This window comes from Lynx rufus, unplaced genomic scaffold (assembly GCF_022079265.1).
Source record: "Lynx rufus isolate CCGP_SWC_20201006 ecotype Redwood Valley unplaced genomic scaffold, mLynRuf1.p SCAF_31, whole genome shotgun sequence".
Classification (NCBI taxonomy): domain Eukaryota; kingdom Metazoa; phylum Chordata; class Mammalia; order Carnivora; family Felidae; genus Lynx; species Lynx rufus.
In genome coordinates this window covers 3551808-3571552 of record NW_025814847.1, presented here as the reverse complement: position 1 = coordinate 3571552, position 19745 = coordinate 3551808, and the positions used below count along the sequence as shown (strand labels likewise).

The 19745-nt window shown below is 62.0% G+C and overlaps 1 protein-coding gene across 1 annotated transcript; it reads left to right on the top strand.

Annotated features, from left to right (window-relative positions):
• The first annotated feature begins 509 nt into the window (after positions 1–509).
• Positions 510–13541, top strand: BCAN (brevican). The gene is made up of 14 exons (XM_047092981.1): positions 510–517; positions 1416–1525; positions 2105–2479; positions 2802–2976; positions 3254–3381; positions 3881–4174; positions 6086–6307; positions 6785–7396; positions 10558–10665; positions 11151–11309; positions 11866–11948; positions 12318–12462; positions 12942–13132; positions 13437–13541. The coding sequence occupies exons 1-14, from the start codon at positions 510–512 to the stop codon at positions 13539–13541; spliced, it is 2715 nt and encodes a 904-aa protein (XP_046948937.1).
• Positions 13542–19745: the final 6204 nt, after the last annotated feature.

Below are 19745 nucleotides of genomic sequence, written 5' to 3'. Positions count from 1 at the left end.
GAGACCCTGGACATCTGGCTCCTGTCACTCCTTCCCCAAGTCTGACTGTGAGGAAATGAAGCCCACCGTAGTGGCAGAAATGGAGGTTACAGTGGCGGCGGGGGGGTTTGAGATTCCCTGGAGGGATCTGGGGGAGACATTTCCCAGCAGCTCAGGCTCAGGAAGGGGGAGACGTGCGTGAGGGCAGAGCCTGAGAGGGCACAGAAGATGAAGGCTGAACAATGGGCCTGGAGTGGGAACGAGCCTGATCGGTAGGAAGTCTTGCCTGGAGTCTAACCTGCATCCCTCCTGCTGCAGGTCGACCTACCCCATGGCGGGGTCTTCAAGCTCTCCTAAGTGTAGCCCGGCCCTTAAGGGTGACGTTGGACACTAGCCCTGCAGCCTTCACTCCTGGAGGCTCATTGGGCTGGTACCTGACTTGGCCTGGCTGGGGACTCGGGGTCAGCCCTGTCCCTCTCTGCCTCTCTGGGTTCCATTTCTCAATGTCACCCCCCCCCCATCCCTCCATTATGAGAGTGTAAGTGCTTTGAGATCTTCGGAGGAATATTCCGGGTTCTCACAGTGTCTGATAGCCAAGAGAGCAAGAGGGAGATGGCCCCTCCCATTTATTCTCACCCTCCCTTAGCCCACCCCCCAGCCTGGGACTGGGCGGGGGGAAGGGAGAGGCTGGATGGAAGCCAGACTGGCAGAGACAGGGGCTTTGTCCCAGCTGGTTTCTGAGCCAGGAGATCCGGTGGGAAAGCCCGTGCCAGGCAGAAAGGAAGGCTGGGAAGAAGAAGGGAGAAGGCAGCCAAGGAGGGGGTGGAGGGTGCTAGGAGTAAAGAGAAGAGTTTCCTTATAAGTAACGGTGGGGTAGGGAGAGGTCAGGGAGGGGTTGGGCTAGAGAGAAGTTGTGCAATGCCCAGGGTCAGTCTAGGAGGCCCTCCTGGAAGAGGCCAGGGGGGTGTGGTACTCAGGGAGGAAGGGAATGTTGGAGGGGTGCTGGGGCAGGAGGAGGCTCTGGGTTCGAGGAAGGAGTCTGGCACTGGGAAAAGCAGAGGGAATTGTTAAGTATAACAGCACCCACCACTCCTGCTGGGAGCATTTAGTGAGCTCCTGCTGTATGCCTGCCGCTGTGCATCTGTACAGGGGTCCTAGGGTGGAAAGCACATAGCCTCCTTACACCCTGCGAGGTGGTTATGATGCTGTTCTTTTACAAGGAAGAAAACAAAGGCCCTGAGAGCTTAAGGAACTTGCAGCAAGTTGACTAGCGCCCAGGTCTTGGTTCCGAGGAGGAATCCCTGGTGGGGAGACAGGATCGGAAACGAGGGTGTTAACAGTGAGGTGGGGACGCTGGGCTTCTTGGGCCAGGATATGCGTGCTCGGGTGCCGGGGGAAGTCCTTCTTGAAGTCTAACCCCATCTCTCCTGCTCAAGTCCCTCCAGCAGCCTGAGCATGGCCCCACTGTTCCTGCCCCTGCTGATAGCCCTGGCCCTGGCCCCGGGCCCCACGGCCTCAGCTGATGCCCTGGAAGGGGACAGCTCAGGTAAGCGACCCCACTCAGGGTCACTGTCTCTGTCTCCTCCGTCTCCCCTATGGAAGGGAATGGCCTCGCTTTTCGTCCCACCAAACCGTTCCAGCCTTGGGGGACCCAGGGAGGAGATAGGATTGGGGGGGGCACTGTGGGGAAAGGTCTGGCCTGGGACACTTGGAGGTAAGGAAGGGATGAGCTGTGGGCTCTGGGTAGGGGAGGGGGAACTTGGGGGTAGGGCTGGGGAGGGGCAGGGGTGCCAGGCTGCCCGTCTCTAGGGTGCGGGAGGGATGAATAGAGCTGGCAGGCAGGACAGGGGGAGAAATCCTGCAGGTGACTCTGAGGGAAACTCTGAGGACTGGAGGACCCAGGGGGTGAGGTTAGAAAGCCTGGGGTGCAGCCTGGGAATCGAGGGGTGGCGCTGGCCACTCTGGGGGCGGAGCCGACCCGGAGACTTCGGGGACAGATCTGGAGAGGGTGCGGGGGGTGGCGATGCAGGACTCTGGGGGTGGGGGGGGCGCATGGAAACCTGGGCGGGGGGACCCTTCGGACCCAGGCGCTGAGTCCCAGCCGGCCCCGCCCGCCCACCCGCAGAGGACCGGGCCTTCCGCGTGCGCATCTCGGGCGACGCGCCGCTGCAGGGCGTGCTGGGCGGCGCCCTCACCATCCCGTGCCACGTTCACTACCTGCGGCCGCCGCCGGGCCGCCGGGCCGTGCTGGGCTCCCCGCGGGTCAAGTGGACCTTCCTGTCCGGGGGCCGGGAGGCCGAGGTGCTGGTGGCGCGGGGGCTGCGCGTCAAGGTGAGCGAGGCCTACCGGTTCCGCGTGGCGCTGCCCGCCTACCCGGCGTCACTCACCGACGTCTCCCTGGCGCTGAGCGAGCTGCGGCCCAACGACTCTGGCATCTACCGCTGCGAGGTCCAGCACGGCATAGACGACAGCAGCGACGCCGTGGAGGTCAAGGTCAAAGGTGAGGGACAGGACGGAGGGAGGTTCCTGGGGGGAGGGGAGGGCAGGACCGCACCCCCCCCCCCCCAGCCCACAGTCTGAGGGGGAAGCAAACACACGTGGAAGGCACAGACTGAGCTGGAAGGAGTGCATAGACACAGGCCTCTGTCACCTCCTTTCTGTCTTCAGGTGGAGGAAATCCTGCCCAGTCTAACTTAAGCCCCTCGTGCTGTAGAGTGAGCACGATGTGGACTTCCCCCCTTGTGTCCAGGGGAGTGGCAAGGAGGGCGAGGGGAGGCCAGTGTGGGGGTGACCACGCCTCACGGCTCCTGTCTGCCCCTCAGGGGTCGTCTTTCTCTACCGGGAGGGCTCTGCCCGCTACGCTTTCTCCTTCGCCCGGGCCCAGGAGGCCTGTGCCCGCATCGGAGCCCGCATCGCCACCCCGGAGCAGCTCTACGCCGCCTACCTCGGGGGCTATGAGCAGTGCGATGCTGGCTGGCTGTCCGACCAGACCGTGAGGTGGGCTGGGGCTGCGGACCGGGGGTTTCTAGTTGTGTCTGGGGTGGCGGGTGGCCCGGCCTCTCTGGGGGGCTGCCCACTGCCTCGGGCCAGCCACACGGCGCTCCCTGCCTCCTGGGAAGGAGGCGGGTGAGGACCCCGCCCTGGGGGGTGTCCCTGCAGAACTGGGAAGACAGCTGGCTACCTTGAGGGCAGTGTGGTTCGGCGGGGGGGGGGGGGGGAGGGGGGGGCCATCCCTGGATGGCTCCCTGGTGAAGGCGTCTGTACTCGCTCCCAGGTATCCCATCCAGACCCCACGGGAGGCCTGTTATGGAGACATGGATGGCTTCCCTGGGGTCCGGAACTATGGTGTGGTGGACCCAGATGACCTCTATGATGTCTACTGCTACGCTGAAGACCTAAATGGTGATTGGGGGTGAGGCGTTCCCAGGCCTGAGCCCGTTCTCCGGTGCTGCCTGTAGGTCCTTCAGGGGCCTGTGCTGGACCCGTCGTCCCTCGTGTGTTCACTCGGGCATCCAGGGGGGTTGTTTCCAAGGAAACAACCGGTGTCCCTCCCGCCAAACACAGTCATGGACGCAAGTCCATGGCCGAGGCCTCCGCCGGGTGGGACGAGACTGAGTTTGGGTTTGACTCTGCAGCCACCCGCTGTGTACGTCTCTGCCTCTTAGCACCTCTGGGCCTCGCTTACCTTCTTTGCGGAATGAGGACGTCGAGTCGGGCTCCTCTGAGTAATAACATCTCTCCTGACGCTCTACCCGAACGTTGACCTTGAAATCGGACGTTTGACTCCATGTCACAGATGAGGAGACTGAGGCCCAGAGAAGCCCGCCTAGGGTCTCTGCAGGAGCCCAGGGTCAAAGGGGCTCCCAACTTCCTGGTGACCCGGCCCCCTCTTCCCTACCAGGAGAGCTGTTCCTGGGCGCCCCTCCAGACAAGCTGACGCTGGAGGAGGCACGGGCATACTGCCGCGAGCGGGGTGCAGAGATCGCTACCACGGGCCAGCTGTATGCAGCCTGGGATGGCGGCCTGGACCGCTGCAGCCCCGGCTGGCTGGCCGATGGCAGCGTGCGCTACCCCATCGTCACGCCCAGCCAGCGCTGCGGTGGGGGCCTGCCTGGCGTCAAGACTCTCTTCCTCTTCCCCAACCAGACCGGCTTCCCCAACAAGTACAGCCGCTTCAACGTCTACTGCTTCCGAGGTGAGCCAGCCCCCCTGCAGACGCCGCGCCCACCCTCTCTCTGTGGGTCAGACAGCCTTGAGCCCCCTGGTCCCACCCAGCTCTGTCCGGGTTTGCTCAGGTCTTTGCCGCTCGCCTGGAGGAGGCTGGGCACCGAGGGTCCTCACTCTGGTTGTGCCCTCTGGCTTGGGTTGTGTGGCCCCGGGGAGCGCCTGTCTCTCCAGGGTCAAAGCTGCCTCTTCCCTACCGCGCGGCCAGATAGGTTTCCTTTTCTGGTCAGCGCATGAGTGGAGAGAGATGATGGACATTCTCTGAATCCAACGAATGGTCTGTTCCAGTTAACCTGATGCCCTCAAGAGCCCTCACGGGGTGGGGGTGGGGGGGGAATTCCAGAACCTTCAGCTTGAGGGTGTCAGATCTTTAACCACTGAGTATTGATGGACAGACACAATTCCCCCCCACAGGGAGCAGGTCCTCAAGGACAGTTGGGGGGCAGAGATGGCTTCCTGATCACATCTTATATTGGGGGCTGAAGGGAAGGCAGTGCCTGGGACCCCCAGAGGCACCCCCAGTGACTGACAATCAGGGAGGCAGTGCCATGGGGTGCGTGGGTCCTGGCCTGAAGTGTGAGCCCGCAGGACTGCGACAAGGGCCGGAGGCAAAAATGAAGGGAGAATACACAGCCTCTCCCTTTGGGGAGCTCCTACTCTGAAGGGAGAAGGCCTGCTTCTGCCCTGGGAGCCCCCAGTCTGAGGGAGGACAACACGCCTTGCTCCCAGCACGAAGAGAGACTAAGAGAAAAGCATTACTTCTATTGGACAGATCTCCAAGTATCTTCAGCCTGGGGCTAGGGAGCGGTGGGGAAGTGGAGTCTAGAGGAAGGCAGGTCCCTGTGGAAAGGCCAACCGAAAGGCGGATGATGATGATTATAGTAATTATGAACATGTCTATACACTGATCACGCGCCAAGCACTGTTCCAGGAAGCCACAGAAAGAGGGGCTGGATGGAGAGGTTGGGAACAGGTGGAGGACAGAGGCAGGCAAGGACACAGGTTTGCTTGTCTGGCATGAGCGAGGCTCACTGGAGCAGGTGACGCGGGGAGGGGAGGGGCAGGACGTGCTGTGCTTGCACGTCTGGCTCAGCACAGACAGCCCTCGGGGCTTTTCTTAGCCCAGTTCCGCGGCCGCTTCATTGGTTTTCTGATCTTGGCTCTCTTCTCCAAAGACGAGGTAATCCATTCGAAAGCTCCTGTTGTTGGAAGGGAGCAGCTTTTGGAAGGATGGGGCGACCACTTCCTTTGCCCTCTTGCCCCGATGCTGAGACCCTCGGGTGGTGACTGTTGAATGTCCTTCCTGCACTCCAGCCATCAGCTCTCCTGGGCGATGCCCCCTGGCCCCTTCCATTTCAAAAGTCTCAGGAGCCCTGGGAGCCCTCACACCTTGCTCCCAAGGTGTCCCAAGGTCCTGAGGCCACCTGTCCTTCCTTCTGCCTCCGTGTCCTTTCTCAAGGGAATCTCTCTCCCCTGAGCCTTTCCTGACCACTGTATCTAAAGTAGTACTTCCCACCGTTCTGTTTCCTTATTCTACCCAAGTGTTCTTTATATGGTAACGTTATATGTGTGTTTGTTTATTACGTAGCTAAGTTATAAACTCCCTTGGGGCAGGAGGCTTGGTGCTTTTTTCTCTACTGTATCCTCAGTGCCCAGAAGAATGCTTGGCATGACACAGAGTGGGCACTTGATTAATGCCTGAGGAACAAGTGATAAAGTCCTGCAGTGCTTCCTGGGTCTTCTTGGGTCCTCCACGGGAAAGATGAGTGAGAACTGGGAGAATTGCGTGGTCTCTGAGTCTAACCCAGAGCCCTCGAGTTCAGGCTGTGACTGGGTGCAAAGCCACCTGTTTAACCTCCCACTGACACGTTCCTCTTCACAGACTCTGGCCAGCCCTCCACCGCGCCTGAGGCCTCTGACCCAGCCTCTGACGGGCTGGAGGCCATTGTCACAGTGACAGAGACCCTAGAGGAGCTCCAGCTGCCGCGGGAAGCTGTGGAGAGCGAGTCCCGGGGAGCCATCTACTCCGTCCCCATTGTGGAGGATGGGGGAGGTGCAAGGTCCCCTCCAGAAGACCCGGCGGAGGCCCCTAGGACCCTCCTCGGTAACTGGAGTCCCTTAGTAAGAGAAGCGGGGGTGAAGCCGCCTGTCCTGGGCTTACGGCCCCCTGACGGCCCTGACCCTTCTCAGCATCTCGGTGATGCAGGGCATCTCTCCAGTACGCTCCCACCCCTTGCCTTTCCGGCACATTCTACTCCAAACTCTCTGGGTCTGGGAAGCAGGGTGCTCCCTCCTTTGTTCCCTCCTCCTCCTTGCCTACCCAAAATAGACTAGAGAATTTTAAGACAAGGAGAGGGAGACACGGTGACGATGTTTTTGTGCCGGGCTAATGACAGTTCAGCTCAAGTTGAAGGTCTTCTGGTGGCAGCAGAGGCAGCCTCCTCCTGGCCTCCCCCACCCCCACCCACTGCGGGCCTCCCTTCCCATTCCCCCTCCCCAGCCCCGCCTTTCTTCCCCTCCTTTTCGGTCTTCCGTTCGGCCGGTGCTGTCCCTGGTGCTGAACCACCTATGCTTTGTCTAGAATTCGAAAGCCAATCCATCATCCCTCCCCTGGGGTCCTCAGAAGAGGAAGGCAAGGCTTTGGAGGAAGAAGAGGAAGAGGAGGAAGAGGAGGAGGCCCTGTGGGCCTGGCCCAGCGAGCTCAGCAGCCCAGACCCAGAGGCCTCTCTCCCCACTGAGCCAACCCCAGAGGAGTCACTCTTGCATGCCTCCCCACCACCAGCGAGGCCAGTCCTACAGCCTGGTGCCTCACCACCTCCCGATGGAGAGCCAGAGGCTCCCAGGCCTCCAAGGGTCCTTGGACCACCCACTGAGACTCTGCCCACTCCCACGAATGGGAAACTGGCCTCCCCACCACCTCCCACTCCGGTTGGGGAGAGAGAGGTGGGGGAGGAGGCCGGGGGTCCTGAGCTGTCTGGGGTCCCTCGAGGAGAGAGTGAGGAGACAGGGAGCTCTGAGGATACCCCTGCCCTGTTTCCAGCCACACGGGCCCCTGAGGGTGCCAGGGAACTGGAGGCCCCCTCTGAAGAGAATTCTGGAAGAACTGTCCCAGCAGGGACCTCAGTGCGGGTTCAGCCAGTGCTGCCCACTGACAGCGCCAGCCAAGGTGGAGTGGCCGTGGCCCCCTCATCAGGTAACTTCGCCCAAGGCTCAACCTCCCTCTTCCTCCTCCTCCCCTTTCTCCCCCTGAAGCTCTGGGTCACATGACCCATGATCCTTTAACCGCCATTGCCCCGGCCTCTCCTGTCCTTCGTCTTCATTCTCCTGTACACCTCTGCCTGTGGGTTTCCAACCTTGGACACCAGCTCTCTGATTTCTCACCTCACGACCCCCAGTGCCATGGCCCTACCCCGTGACTCCAGCCCCACCACTGACCACCTGGGACTCCTTCCTGCCCTTGGCTTTCCACTGGTGACTTACTGGCCCCACAGAGCACCCTCCTTCCTCTTGTGATAGGGGCTCCTGGGTCCCTATTCTACTCTTCGGGGCTCAGGCTCCTCCCCTACTGCCCCCTCCCCTCCCCTTCAGACACCCCACTGATGTCAGGAAGGCCTGGGGTCAGCTGCTGGGGTCTAGGAGAGCCCTTACCCCCACAGAGCCTTAAGCGACTACTTCTGTGAAGTATTTTTCGACTGTTTCATGGAAAACAAGCCTTGGAAATAAATCTCTATTAAACCACTTTATAACCAAAACTCTGGCACCCTCTGTCTGCACCCCAGCTGTCTGCCCTTTTCATTCCCTGGATTTGTGTTGGAGGCAGCTCTCTGATGCTTCCCTTTGTGCTATGTCTCTCCCTCGCTCGCCCGTGTCCCTTGCTCTCCATGCCTCTCTGCCTCCTCCTTTTCATCCTCAGCCAGCGCCCTTTCCTGCCCTCCTGTCTAACATCGCTCCCTGTTCCCTCGTGCTCCCCTTAGCTCTCCTCGGCCTTTCTTCCCGGCTGCTGAGAGTCCAAAGCTGAAGTCGCTGTGCATCGGTCTATGGGACTGCGAGGGGTTGTCCCTCACTCCTGATGGGGAGAAACCCCCACCAGCCTGAATGTGTGTGGGGGGGGGTGTGGGGGTGTGTGCGTGCGTGCGCACATGTGCGCATGCACGCACACACACACACACACACACACACACGTGCTTGTATTCATTTCTGGCCCGTCTCGATGGCTGCCATCTAGAGCCACACATACAGACTCGTGATAGAGAAAGTCCATCTCAGCACAGAGGCCCAGACTGGCATCCAGGCACCCCAGCCCCCCGTCAGCACAACTCAGCAGGGAGACGGCATCTAACAAGCCTCCCCCTGCCCACAGCCCCCCCCTTCTTCACTAACCCCTGCGCTAAAGCCCACCTTACCCTTAGAAAGAATGGTCTCACCCTCCCTGAACCAAAGGATCTCCAAGTCCCTAATGCTGGCGAAGACACAAATCAGGAGGCGAGGAAGAAGGAACGTAGAGGTGGGGGGAGGAGTGGGGAGTTAGATTCTGGGGTCCGAGAGCCGCCCTACCCATTCAGGGAAGGCTGAGCTTCCCAGTGGGGATCCCTGGAGACGGCTGGGATCCTCCCAGTCCCAGGACCGACAGCCCTTCCCCCATGGTCCAGGGCTGGCTAGGGGCCCCTGCATCACACCCAGGCTCCTCCATTTCAACTATTGGCTCCCTGCCCAGCTGGCCTTGGAGTTCAGTGCCGTGTGGGTTAGGAGGGGGTCTGGTGGGAAGAGAAACATCAGTGGAAGTCTCTGCAGGACCTTAGTTACCCCAGCTGGTGGGTGAGGGATGTCCTCTGGCCCTGCTGTTACAGCAGGAGTGAAGAACTCTGTGGTTGTGTGTAGCAGTTGGCCCCAAGAAGGGGGAGGAAGGAAGAGTAGAAAGTTCCTTCAAGAGGAGTTCCTTTGCCCCCACGCTGTCGGTCCTGGTTCAGGGGAGGGACCTCTGGCCTGGGGTGGACAACCAGGGACCGAGTGCAGAAGTCTCTGTTCCCCAGGGCGGGCTGGCTGAACGCAGAGGTGCAGGCAAGAGGTGAGGAACAGAAGGGGCTGCAGGACTCCTGCCCTCCGCGGGGCCTGGTGCTAAATAAAACACCTCCCCTCCCCCTTTGCCCCGGGAGCTGGTGCTACCAGCCTGGAAGAAACTGTTGGCAGGAGGGGAGGTGACAGGGTGGTGGTGCTGGAACAGCTGATTCATTTCACCCCAAACAGCGAGGTCATCCCAGCAAAATTCTTGGAATCGACTCCAGCGTCTCCTCCCCCTACCTCTGCTCTCACCCCCACCAGGCGGAGGGAAGCACAGTGGGCCTCGCCCTTGGCTGCTGGGGGTATGGCGTGGTCTGAAGAGTCCCGCCCAGGGGTGGTTTTACCTCCCAAGCTGAGAGCCCAGCCCTGCACTGTCAGTCTGTGGGGCCATCTTCCTCTTCCTGGACCGGAAGGAGTGGAATCTGCCCCGTCCAGCACCCACGCCTGGTCCAGGGCAGCCGCCTCCCACCCCGGGACCCAGAGGGAGAGAGTCCTGAGGAGAAGGCAGGAGACCCAGCCAGACAACAGATTGCAGGCCTTCAGGGCAGCGTGTCAGTCTAAGAGGACTGCCTGGAGGAGACAGTGCCAGAAGAAGGGAGAGAGATGGATTGGGGAGGGGGGTAGGCTGACTGGCAGCAGAGGGGGCCTGGGGAGGGGATTGGTTCTTCACTATCAGCTTCTGGGATTGTTGACTCTACCCAGAGAGTAAGAGGGAGAGCTAGCCCCCCACCCCCACCCCAATATCGGGTCCCAGAAGCAGTCAAGGGCAGGCCACCCCTCACTGTTGCTGTGGCGATTCTCCTCTCCTCCCGCTTCATCCGGCCCCCACCGAAACCACACAAAACTGTGCAGGGACCCGGCACAAAGACAAGGCGGTGGGGAACCAAGCTCCAGGCCCAGAGAGGTAGAGTGACCTGTCCAATGTCACTCGGCAGAGCCAGGAGCCAGATAAGAGCCCGGGTCTCACGACTGACAGCCCAGCATCTTTCCCTTCAGTGGGGTCGGGTCCTGAGGGCCTTTCTGGCCACTTTCGCCCAGCCGCTGTTAGACTGGGCCCACGCCAGGGGGCACCGCAATGGCCAGCACGGGGCTGAGTCGACCCCGAAGTGGCAGGTGGTGAGGGGGGTCAGGGTGGGAGAGAAACCGGAACTGAGGGCTGGGCTGACTTCAAGGTGCTGCGATAGCTCTCAGGACAAGGGGGTTGGGGCCGTGGACGGGCCGAACCCTCTCCTGGGGGGCTCAGGCTGCAGAATTGTGCTCCCCTGCTCCGCCCACCTCACTTCTCTCCCCTCTCAGGTGACTGTGTCCCCAGCCCCTGCCACAATGGTGGGACATGCTTGGAGGAGGAGGAGGGGGTCCGCTGCCTGTGTTTGCCTGGCTATGGGGGGGACCTGTGTGATGTTGGTGAGTGTGGTGAGCAGGGGTGGGGGCGGATCTGGAGCCTGGCCCCTGCCACAATGTGCTCGCTCTGGAGCCGGGAGGGAGGGCACGGGCCTTGTCCTGAATCTCCATTTTAGGCAAATCACACAACCTCTCCGAGCCCTACCAATTTCCTCATCTGTCAAGTGGACCAGAAATGCCTTTCTGGAGCGGCCCCTGGGGGAGGGGTGCTCGGTGCCCGCCAGTTCTCTCCTGGGAAGAGAGGAGGGCGCGGCCCTTCTCTGGGATGGAGGACTCGGGGGACCCAGGCTGGGGCCGCAGCCCTCACCCTGGCAGTCCCTGTGGCCCAGAGGAGGAAGCCATCAAGGCCCCCTGCACAGGGCCCCTCCTGGCTCCCCCTTTCCCCTCATGCCCTCCTGTCTCCTTGGCACCTTAGTCCCGCCCCCCCCAAGTCCCCTCCAGGGGACCTGGCCCTTCTGGCCTCAGTTGCCCACCCTTCTGCGCCCCAGGCCTCCGCTTCTGCAGTCCGGGCTGGGACGCCTTCCAGGGCGCCTGCTACAAGCACTTCTCTACCCGGAAGAGCTGGGAGGAGGCCGAGACCCAGTGCCGGATGTACGGCGCGCACCTGGCCAGCATCAGCACGCCTGAGGAGCAGAACTTCATCAATAGTGGGCTGGGGACGGGGCTGGAGGGGACCCTCGTCACCTGCTCTCTCGCACTCACCCATTAACTCATCATGAATCATGCGTGAGTGTGTTAATTAATTAACTCCCTTACTCATTAACTCAGGTACCCATCACGTGGTTTACTTCATCCATCCATCCATTCATTCATTCCCTTTTCTGTCCTCGCTCCCTCCACACGTGGGTAGGGGGGCTTCAGGCCGAGAGGGCTGGGGTTGGCGCGGGGAGTACACCTGCATCGGCCAGACTGCACCCCCCCCCCTCCTTCTGCGGGTCCCGACTCTGACCTCAATGAAAGCTTCTGCTCTTTCCCCAGAGTCCCCTTCCTGGCCCTGGTGACACTTCTCTTCTCCCCAACCCCTCCGCCCTCCCCTGCCTTCTACCCGTCCGCGGGCAGATGGGCCGATGGGAAAGCGGGGAAGCGCGGGGTGGGTCTGGCGGGAAGGACTCGCGCGCGCGGGCCGCCGGTAACGGGGCGCGGCGCCACCTGCTGGCAGCGGGGCTCACTGCGCACCTTCGTCCGCCCGCGCTTCCTCCGCAGGTCGATACCGCGAGTACCAGTGGATCGGGCTCAACGACCGGACCATCGAAGGCGACTTCCTGTGGTCAGATGGCGTCCCTCTGGTGAGAGGCTCCGGCCGCCCCTCTAGCTGGCTCGGTCGCTTCTTCCAAGCACTTCTGCCCTCCACCTCCAGTGACCCCATCCCTCCCCCTCCTTTTTCTGGCCCTTTCTCCGCTCTTCTCCCCGGGCCCCGCCTCCCTTCCGTGCGCTTCTCTCTCTTCCAGTCTGGCTCTCATTCCCCCTCCCCGCCAAAGCCCGCGACCTGTCCTTTCTCCTCCTGGACCCCTACCCCCCATCCCCCTGTCTCCTCTCTCCTAGTGCTCCCCCCCCCCCCCCCCGCCTTCTGCTCAGGCCCTCTAGGTCCATCCCTCCCCGCCTCCCCCCGCTGCGGTGCGGGAGCCCTCACCGCCTCCCCCACCCCGTCCCCCCAGCTCTATGAGAACTGGAACCCTGGGCAGCCTGACAGCTACTTCCTGTCCGGGGAGAACTGCGTGGTCATGGTGTGGCACGATCAGGGACAATGGAGTGATGTGCCCTGCAACTACCACCTGTCCTACACCTGCAAGATGGGTCTGGGTGAGGCCGGGCAAGGGGGAGGAGGGGGCGCCAGGGGGATCCGTCACTGCTGGGTGTATAGAAGGAGGGGCCGGGGCGCCTGGGTGGCTCAGTCGTTGGACAGGCCACTGACTCTTAATTTCCGCTCAGGTCAAGATCTCAGGGTTGGTGAGTTCCAGCCCCGCAGGGGGCTCCAAGCTGACAGTGGGGAACCTGCTTGGGATTCTCTCTCTCCCTCTCTTTCTGCCCCTCCCCTGCACTCTCTAAATAAATACATAAATAAACTCAAAATTAAAAGGAGGGGGCAAAGCTACAGAGGAGTCAGAAACGTGTCCCAGGCCATGGGCAAGGGGACGTCTAACAAACGAGGTGGTCCACCAGGAATCTCTGCTCTTTTTTGAATCACCCTGTGGCCCACCCCCTCCTCCTCCTCCTGCCGACTCTGGGAGCTGTCACCCGCAGACCCGGGCTCCCAGATCTTGACTGTGTCCCCCCTGCAGTGTCCTGTGGGCCTCCGCCAGAGCTGCCCCTGGCTCAAGTGTTTGGCCGCCCACGACGGCGCTATGAAGTCGACACCGTGCTTCGTTACCGGTGCCGCGAGGGGCTGACCCAGCGCAACCAGCCACTGATCCGCTGCCAGGAGAATGGCCGCTGGGAGCCCCCCCAGATCTCCTGTGTGCCCCGCAGGCCTGTGAGTGCCAGGGGAATGCAGGTGGGGGGCACTAGCCAACAGTAGCTCTGGGCTCTAGTCCTAGCTCTGCCGGTCACTGGCTGTGTGACCTTGGAGTAATCACTGCCCGTCTGTGAGGCAAAGAGGAGGAGCTGGGCTGGATGCCCTGGGGTCCCTTTCAGTGCCGATGTCTGAGAACAGTGGCCGAGCCAAGACCAGTGCTTTAACCGGGGCTCGGGGAGCAGTAACACCCAGGGCGCAGGCTCTGAGAAGAGACGAGGAGGAGGAGCCCAGGGGAGAGCGTGAGTGTGTGTGTCTTTCCCAGGCTCGAGCTCTGCACCTGGCGAAGGCCCCAGGACATCAGGGGAGGCTACTGGGACGCTGGAAGGAACTTTTGGCCCCTCCTTCCAGTCCCTCTCCAGGCCCCTAGGGAGCGAGGCCTTACCCGGCACTGCCCTCTCCCCATCACCGGTTGACCACTTGGGAGGGTGCAGCTGCCCTCCAGGCGGCAGTGCCTCAAGGGGTTTGTGGGAAGCACCTGGGCGGCTCCAGCCTAGACTAGACCCTCTCCCCCCTGCCTTGGCTCAGGTTCTCCCCTCAGGGCCTCGGGGAAGGCCCCTAAGTGCCTCAGCTGCCCCTCTCCTTGCCATCCCCTGGGGGGGGCACGTTGCCCACCGTCGGGCTTCCCAGGGGACTGGGCTTGCAGGATGGGGTGCCTGCCAAACCAGCAGGAAATAAAGCTGCATTTCAGCACAAGCAAGGTTGATGTTTCTGTGTGAGAGAGAGAAAAAGGAAAGTGGGGTGGGGCTGGGCCTCCCAGGATAAACAGCCCTTCTGTGTTGATTAACTTCTGGAGGTCAGAGCGGTCCCCAAGATGCCAGTGGATAGAACAGTGCCTGGCACAGAATAGCTGGGAGCTCACGGGGATCGGGGGAGTGGGAGCGTGTCCGGAAGGAGCTGGAGTGCTCAGAGTGCGGGTCCAGCCGACCTAGACGAGCTCAGTCTGGGGAGGGAGAGAGACCGAGGGCCATGGAGAAAGCAGAGACCCGGCTGCCTTGGTGTCCCAGTTCTGAGGCTCCCACGGGGCGGGGGGGTTCACTCGAGGGAGTGCAGGTTTGGGGGTTAGACTGCAGGAGGGCTTGCTTCCAGCAGAGGAAGAAGAGAGGCGGGAAGGGAGAAGCAGAGGAGGGGTCGGTCCCCAGCCCTGCGGTGGCCTTGGGCTCAAGGAGTGACCTGGTAGGTCTCCCAGGCCGTGTCCGGCAGAGGGCGCTGTGGACTCAGGCACGTCGGCCTGAGGGTGCCGTGTGCGCGTGCGTGCGCCGGGCCCGGCGCCGGGAGTCGCAAGAGTCCCGGGGGACCGCCAGGGGGCGCCGCGACCTCTGGTTCGGAGCCGTCGGGCGGGGAAGCGGGTAGCGGGCTGCCGGGCGGAGGGTGACTTCCGGCCGTGCCGCGCTGGCCCCGGGGGCTGTGAGTCATCGGAGGTTGAGATGGTGAGGTCACTCAGAACCGGAGAGAATGAGCGGCCGCGAGTGTGCGTGTACAGGATTGTGCCTTACTGGGCCTCGTGGTCGTGTGCCTTCCGGACGGGGTAACTCCTGCCACGGGTCCCGGCCCTCGCCCTGGCGCAGTCGCGCACATGCACACGCTGCCAGGTGTTCACACTTCTGCTGGTGCCGGCTCTTAACCGCCTTCGCCCACATGGGCGATTCGTCCTTCCCTGCAAGTCGGGAAAACCTGATAAAAGTCAGAGACGGGGGGCAAATCACAGAGGCTGAGAGCCGCATAGAAAGACCCAGAGATAGCGAGGCCCGCAGGACAGGTGCTTGTTGGGAGGAGCTGGGGGCTTCAACGCGCCATGCTGCCCACCGTGCACGGAGACCCCCCAGACCAGCTGTGTCTGGGAATCCAGCACGACCTCCCAGACCCACCGACCACCACGACCCCTCTCCTCCCGCAGGGCTCACCTGCCCCTCCCTCTGCCCTCCCCCTGCCCTCCCCACACAACCCAGCCTCCCTAGGCTCGCGAATGGGGCTGTTTCTCCGCGAGCCACAGGGAGGAAAATGATCCTGAGGCCAGAGAGACCCCCCTTTTATTCTGTACTTGGATTGCCTGTGATTGCCTAGTCCGTGCGCTGTTCGGATGTCAGGCGTTAGGTGGATTTGTGAGTTGAGGGAGACAAGCTGGGTCTTTGAAGGTAGGGCCTGAAGAGGAAAAAGGAGGCTGAAGGGGGGGCAGCATCTGTCCTTGGGCTCCTAAGGGGGGCTCTCTGGGAAACATCCTCACGGTGACGGATGGCCAGCTGGCTTTCCCAGAGGGTTCCTGGGGGCGAGCCGGAGGGGGCTTGGGTTTCCCAGCCCTGAGGCTAACATTTCCTCACTGGATCTCCCCCACGGCGACAGGCTGGGGGCCACCGTCCGACCTGTGCAGGAGGGCAGTTCCAGAGGTTGACACAGAGCTGGAACTCGAATCCTTTCCCCCTCCCGGACACCTGCTGGCTGCTTCGGCAAGGCGGCCGGAAACGGAAGCCTTGTCCTGCTTTGTTGGGCTTCCTGGAGAAGGGGGAGCCGGTCCAGGGATGACTCAGCACCCTGAATAGAATCCAGTGCTGACCCGTGTGTGTGTGTGTGTGTGTGTGTGTGTGTGAGAGAGAGAGAGAGAGAGAGAGAGAGATGGCTGGGGAGGGGGTTTTGGCACCTCATCTGGGAAGAGCCCGGAGCAGGGGACACCTTCCAGGGCACAGCACAGACCACGTGCCCACCCTGTCAAATCCCTGGATGTGTGGCTCAACTGGGCCTCTTTCCCGCATGTCTAATGTGGGGTCCGCCTCAGGGTCTCCTGTTCTCTTGGGATGAGGTCAGAGCGTATGGATACGAGTAGAGAAGGGAGGTCCAGCCTTAGGTGCTTGGCCATTGGTCGCAGAGGGGCCTGAAGGCCGCTGAGGTGGCCCTTCCAGAGGCCCTCCAATGACCGTGGTCCCCAGCAACCCCCCAGACTGCTCTGACCCTCACCCCACCTCCCCATTCCTCCCCCGGTCCCCACCTCCCCACCCCCAACTCCTACACAGTGCCCTGACCTCACTGGGGCCTTTGTCCCAGCCCCGAGGCCCTGTCTGTAGGCCTGTCTCCTGCACAGGGAGAGAAAGGGCCCCATTGTCCCGGCCCCTGCAAAGACTTCCAAAAATGCTCAGCCTGTCAGACCCCTGGGGGTGGGAGGCGCCCCCTGGGGGCTGCGGTCAGATCCCTGCCTGAAGTGAGGACCCAGGTTCCTTCATTACTCCTTCCTGAGATCTAGTAGCTTCCTGCCCCACCTGCTGCAAAGCAGCCCGCTTCCTCCCAGGAAGGAAGATCCAAAAGATTCAGGGCAGAGCAGGAGGAAGGGGCTGGAAAGGGAGGAAAACCGAGAAAGAGGGAGAAGGAGGAAGAATGTGAGGCAACTCGCCCACCGAAGGACTCTGGACTCTATTTAATGGTCTGAGTGGGTGGATCTTGCGACCTGTGTGTTTATTTCCTGATGTTTTCTTTCCTTAGTCTTTGGATAGCTTGTTAGCTGAGGGAGGGCTGCTGACCCCTTGGGACTGGGACATTTAAGGGGAGCATCCCACAGCCCCTTGACCCGTGTTTATGGCCCCCAAGAGGCATCTAGGGACTCTTAGTAGCTTTGGCAGGGGACATTTCTCCGTGCCTCAGTTTCCCCATCAAGGTGAGCTGACGTTCTCTGTGACATGTGGGGTGACTAGAAAAGGAAGGATCCCAGGAGAAACCAAGGGATTCAGGAGTTGTGGAGGGGCCGGGGAGAAGGGGGAAGGGCAGGTAGAGGATAGGACAGAAGAAGGGAGAGCAGGGGGAAGGGTGGGCTTGTGAGTGGTGAGGGAGGCTGACCGAGGGCCAGAGCTGGTGGGGCACCTCCTCCCCCCCCCCCGAAGCCCTCCGGCCACCTTTCCCCGGACCCTGGGGCACTGGCTTGTCAGCAGCTGAGCCCACAGCTGCTGGGAGGTGGTTCCTCGACGGTGGCCCCCTGGCATCTGCCTCCGTTTATTTCTGGAGCCACAGCTGAGTCATGGGGGTGGGCAGGGTGAATGGGGCTGGAGGAGGGGAGCTTGTGACACTGGGAGAGAAGACTGCAGGGGACAAGAGGGTTCCAGGACCTGGGTCCCTGGGGTCTGGGCTCTATCCCTGTTGTTAGGTTACCGGAGGGGACCCTGGAATAATGGGGCCTGGGAAGGCGTGGGGGAGAAGGAGCCAAAACAGGCTGCTCCTGGAATGTGGGAGAAGACACGAGTCTGATCTGATCGGGGTGTGGGGTGCTAGGTTGGGGAGGGGAGGGAAAGGGCCCCCGTGCAGACAGAGGAAACAGTTCCGTGTTTCCCCCTGCTTCCCACCGCAGACTCCATGGGCCCTGGCCTCAGGCCCTCACTTCGGTCCCTCTTCCGTCCCTGAGCCAGCGGCATCGGCCCCCTGAGGCTCCCTCTTTGTCTTCCCGAACACCTGCGGACTCAGGGGTGGCACCTGGGTCCCGCGTGTCAGCACTCGCCGCGTTCACAAAGAGCATCTCCTGCCCCAGCTTCGAAAAACACTCAGCCTGCCGTAGGATGCGTCCTGGACCGGAGCCTCCCTTGCAGGGCGGGGGTGGGCCCGGTGGGGACCCAGGAGCCTGTCCCCCAGTCCAGAATCCTCTTGGGTTTCTCGGGCTTGGGTGGGCCCGGTCCCCGTCCCCTCCCCCGCCGGCGGGCAGCCCAGCGGGCACATTCCAGCTGAAATTAAACCACATTCCTCCTTCCCTGGCTGCCAAGGACAGCAGAGCAGACGGCAGCTGAGACACCACAGGGTCAAGTGGCAGCAGCTGGTCCCCGAAGAGGGGCTGAGAGGGGGACTGAGGGGGGCTTCAGGGCCAGGGCCTTTGGGAGCAGTGAGCGAATCTGAGCGTTTGATTGTAAGAGGCCTGAGGAAGAGGGGCAGCCTGCAGCGGGAGGAATACGGGTGAGACTCTGGGAGCCACAGCAAGGGCTGCACTGAGGGGAAACCCAGGACCGCCTTCTCAGGGGACCCTGGACGGCCACCCTCCGCACCCCTGCACTGGGCTCGCACAGCAGGCAGGAAGGCCGCGGGGCCCTTTGAGAGGCCCCGTCTGAGCTCCCTGGGCCGGAGCCCAGAGCCCAGGCCTTTGATTTCCTCTGAGACCCCGGCGGGTGGCGGGCAGTGGGGCCCGTGGCAGCGACAGGGACAGCGTCAGCCTGGCCGAATGGAGAGCTCAGCCCCTGACCTCACCCTCTGGCGCCTCAGCCGGCACAGCCTTATAAGGAAGTGCCCCAAACAAACCGAGGAAGCCACCTCCGGCCCCCCACCCCACCCCCACCCAGTTCAGAGGCTATATTTACTCAGTGGAGGCCCCAGAATAACCTCCCACTTGTCCTCGTGTTGGGAGGGGGGGTGGCGGGGGGGGGGGGTGCTGCCTGACCATTCCCTTCTCTGGGGACTCCACCCTCCGAAGTGCTTCCGAGGCCTGACTCCATCACAGCCCTTAGCCTGTTCCTTCCCTCATCCATCCATCTGTCCGTCCCTCCGTCCATCCATCCATCCCTCCATCTCAAGGGCCCCCAGAGGCACTGTGTTGCCCAAAGTGGTGCTTTCCTGGAGCTGAGATGACGGGGTCCTCCTACTGCCTGGCCTCTCCTGCAGGCCCTGCACAAGTATGTCCTCTCTGCGGGGAGGTACCTGGGGACTCCGTCCCGGGCTCTCTCCAGGTGACCTCTAGGCCAACCACCCTCTAGCTCTTGTCTCCACCCTGGCCCTCTCTGCTGGAGGTCGCAACTTCCTGCCGGAAGCTCCAGCTCAGAAGATGGGACGGCCCTCTCCTGCTGCCCAAGCCAAAACCCTGGGAGCCTCTGCGGCCACATCAGCCCCATCCCCCACATCAGGTCACCTGCTTCCCTTTGTACACCCTCCTCGTGCCCACCGCCACCGGTGCCCCTCCCAGACCACTGCAGCAGTCTCCCTGGAGCACTCCTGCACCCTCCTATCCACCCATCAGCAGCACTTGAAAATGTAAACCTGGTCATGCCCAACCTGATGACCCCAAGCCCTTCAGAGTCTCCTCGTTCCCCCAGGAAGAAGCGTGTACCTTCTGGCCGCCTGGTGAGGCCTGGGCCCAGTGACTCAGACTCTTTAGTCTCACTGTGAGCCTTCTTCCCCCTCATTCTCCACCTCCAGCCACACACACCTTCCTTCTGCTCCTCAGGCCCAGACCCTGTCATCTTGCCCCAGGATTTTGCACATGCTGTTCCCTCGAAGATCCTTTCCATCCTCCTCCTCCTCCTCCTCCTCCTCCTCCTCCACGTCCTCCCCCCACTGGCCAGCTTCAGGTTCTTGGGGCAGGCTTCCCCCTCCACCTGTCCCCGTACTCCCTCAGCCCAGATCGGGTGAGGTCCCCTGCTCTGTGCTCCCACAGCCTCCTAACCGTCTGTTTTCAAACACGACTTCCACTCAGAAGCCCTCGTGCAATTAGAAGGGAGAGAGGAACCCTGGGTTCCCAGGATCTGCGTGGGGCACAGCACGTAGATGCTCAGCAGATATTTATCGAGAAGTGACACTCACAGCTGTTATCCCCACCAGGAGTGTCCCTCCTACTGTCTAACCC